This window comes from Sinocyclocheilus anshuiensis, unplaced genomic scaffold (genome assembly GCF_001515605.1).
Source record: "Sinocyclocheilus anshuiensis isolate Anshui unplaced genomic scaffold, SAMN03320099.WGS_v1.1 scaffold1151, whole genome shotgun sequence".
In the NCBI taxonomy this organism is placed as follows: Eukaryota; Metazoa; Chordata; class Actinopteri; order Cypriniformes; family Cyprinidae; genus Sinocyclocheilus; species Sinocyclocheilus anshuiensis.
In genome coordinates, this window is record NW_015548202.1 from 320,660 (window position 1) to 323,406 (window position 2,747).

At 42.6% G+C, this 2,747-nt stretch overlaps 1 protein-coding gene across 1 annotated transcript in view; it reads right to left on the reverse strand.

Annotated features, from left to right (window-relative positions):
* Window positions 1-2,652, reverse strand: part of LOC107653345 (SHC-transforming protein 3-like) — a 24,509-nt gene extending 21,857 nt beyond the window's left edge. Inside the window, exon 1 of the mRNA XM_016440039.1 lies at window positions 1,704-2,652. Coding sequence (XP_016295525.1) covers window positions 1,704-2,267 — 564 coding nt within the window. The 5' untranslated portion in view covers window positions 2,268-2,652. The remainder of the gene's footprint in view (window positions 1-1,703) is intronic.
* Window positions 2,653-2,747: the final 95 nt, after the last annotated feature.

Here is a 2,747-nt window from a genome sequence, read left to right on the forward strand (position 1 = left end):
TATATATATATACACACATAATTATATTTATGCATTTAAATCAAATGCACAGAAAGCTGGTGCTAAATGCATGCTAAACATGGCATACGTGCACATATTTGCACGAATCAAGATCTTTTGACTGTTGAAGTTATCATGTTTGTCTTTGCATATAGATGTGGACAAGAATAGGTGCTCTGTCCTGCACACGTCATGATCCCCGGAGACGATACAGTAACAGAACTGTAGCCGGAACAACATCCCCCTGGTTTGGTAACTGGTCGCCGTGGTTACGCGATTTGCATGCACTTCCCTTTTGATGTGATAAACTTGCAGTTAATTTGAATAGATCAAATCTGCAGAGGTAAAAAATAAGTGGTCGCACGGACAACTGAACCACTATGTCTGTGATATTTAAGGAAAGCAGAGAATATATCACAATAACAATGTACATAGAGAAGATGGATAACTGAACTTGTGTTATATTACAAGGGCAGTCAAAGTCTCTGAAATACACATGCGTGTAAAGCTGTGTTATGGTAAAAACATGCTATACTGTATATAATTAATTAAATAAAGCTATTTTGCAAAGCTATGGTTGTACAAGACTGTTTCATTTTATTTACATGCAACATCGACACTGTTATTGAACTGAATAATGATACTGTTATCTTCTTTAGAGCTTCTTTACAGCCAATTTTACAACACTGTAACATTATTTTCCTGTTTATTAATGTGAAGCCGTTTTGAAACAATCTGTATTGTATAAAGCGCTATAGAAATAAATGTGATTTAATTTTAACGATGAGGACTATGAAAAATGTAGATTGAGACAAGCTTGATCAATGTGCAACTTTCCACATTAAATTTAACTGATGTTTTGTTTTAGTATCACTGAGATACTATTCATATTTCGGATTCATTTTTATTTTTACATTTTTCTGTTTTTATTTTTATTTTAGTTAGTTTTAGCAATTTAGTTGTGTGTTTTTGCCATTTTTATTTTCTTTTTAATGTGTCTATATAGTTTTTATTTTTTTATTTTATAGTTTATATTAGTTATCATATAGTTTATATTGGTTTTTATTTCAGTTTTATTTTTAGATATTGTAGTACATCAAGTTAAAATAAATGAAAATGTGGTTCCTTGGCAACTAGTTTTTTTTTTTAAGTATAATACTTTATTTCAAGTAATGTTTGGTTATGGTTTTAGTACCCTGGTTGAATTACACGTGCTTATGATATTAATTTCACTTTTTTTGTCTTTAACTCAAGTGTTATAAAATATTAAACACTGGTTATGCATAATCATCCATTTGATTTGTTTCTATCAAGTTCCAACAAAGAAAACAAATCCAATGAGATGAAGTATCTTCACTTGTTCTAAATTTGGTCATTTATTCAAACAAACATGATTATTTAGTTCATACTGTATGAATTAATTTCCACCTATTTTTTTAACTGTAATATAAAATCCGATTTGCCTCATACCGCCCACCTCCACATGCATGTAAGACTCAAGAGGAAACAGACGGCATGTAAACATGGTACTGTATGTGGAGGAACATTCTGTGCTTTTATGGTCACTTGTGAACGTAACGGTGCCGTTTCAAGTCACTGGCGACCTGCATTATTCCAAATCGTACACATAATCCTCTCTGTACCGGCACATGGATGGAAAACAACAAGGGAAACGCAGAAAACAGAAAGCATTTGGATCTTACCTTAACGACATACGTCACTCCAGGTCCGAAAATCTTTTCGCTGGAGTGCAGCCATCCACGAGAAGGCTTATTCACCAGCCCGCCGCAGCCCGCGGCACCCGTCCCTCCCAGGCCCCAGCCCTCTCCGCCGGGCTGAGACTCTTCCATCCTGCCCTTCTTCCCCGAGCTGGCCGAGCCGGGCTCCAGCGGGGCGTGAGGCGCTCCAGAGGTCGCAGGGTGGGCAGACGAGCCCGAGCTGCCGGATCCGCCTCCTGACGCTCCTCCCTGGAGCTTGGACACGGCCAGGTCCTTGACGGCGGACGGCAGGCCCTTGATGCCCAGCAGTCCGGAGGAGTTGGCGAATTTGAGGTTGGAGACTTTGTTGATGAGGGTGCACAAGGTGCCGGACTCTTCGGCGGGGTCGGGCGGCAAGACCTCGGCTGGCGGGGCGTACGGAGGGTCGCCCACGGGCAGCGATGGCAGGACGGCCGAGACCTTGGCGTTCATGGAGAGACCGTGCAGAAGCTCATCGACAGACGTCACTGACTCATTCCGGAATCGGTTGTATTTAGCACGGTGAAGCATTCCCCTCAGTGTGCCAGCCTACACACGAACGGACACATCCAACTCCCAGCTGACCATCCACTGCTTTAGCATGCTGGAGCCGAGAAAGCGTCCTCGAGGGTTCGAAGAAAGAGAGCGAGCGGCCGTCAGGAAAATCCGACGCTGTGCGGCACCGGCAGCTCAGGGACCAAAAATAAACCACAAAACGAGGAATCCATAGAGACAGAGGACGACAAGAGAGAAAAGCAGCGCGAGGTCGCTCCTCTACAGAGATAGAGAGCCAGAGATGGCAGAGAGAGAGAGACAGAGCTCTAGTGAAGAGATGTCTCTCTCTCCCCCCGCATCCTGGCAGATCCCTGAACATGCATGACTCACTCGGAGAGAGAGAGAGAGAGAGAGAGAGAGAGAGAGAGAGAGAGAGAGAGAGACCCTTAGAGAGAGAGAGAGAGAGAGAGAGAGAGAGAGAGAGAGAGAGAGAGAGAGAGAGAGAGAGAGAGAGAG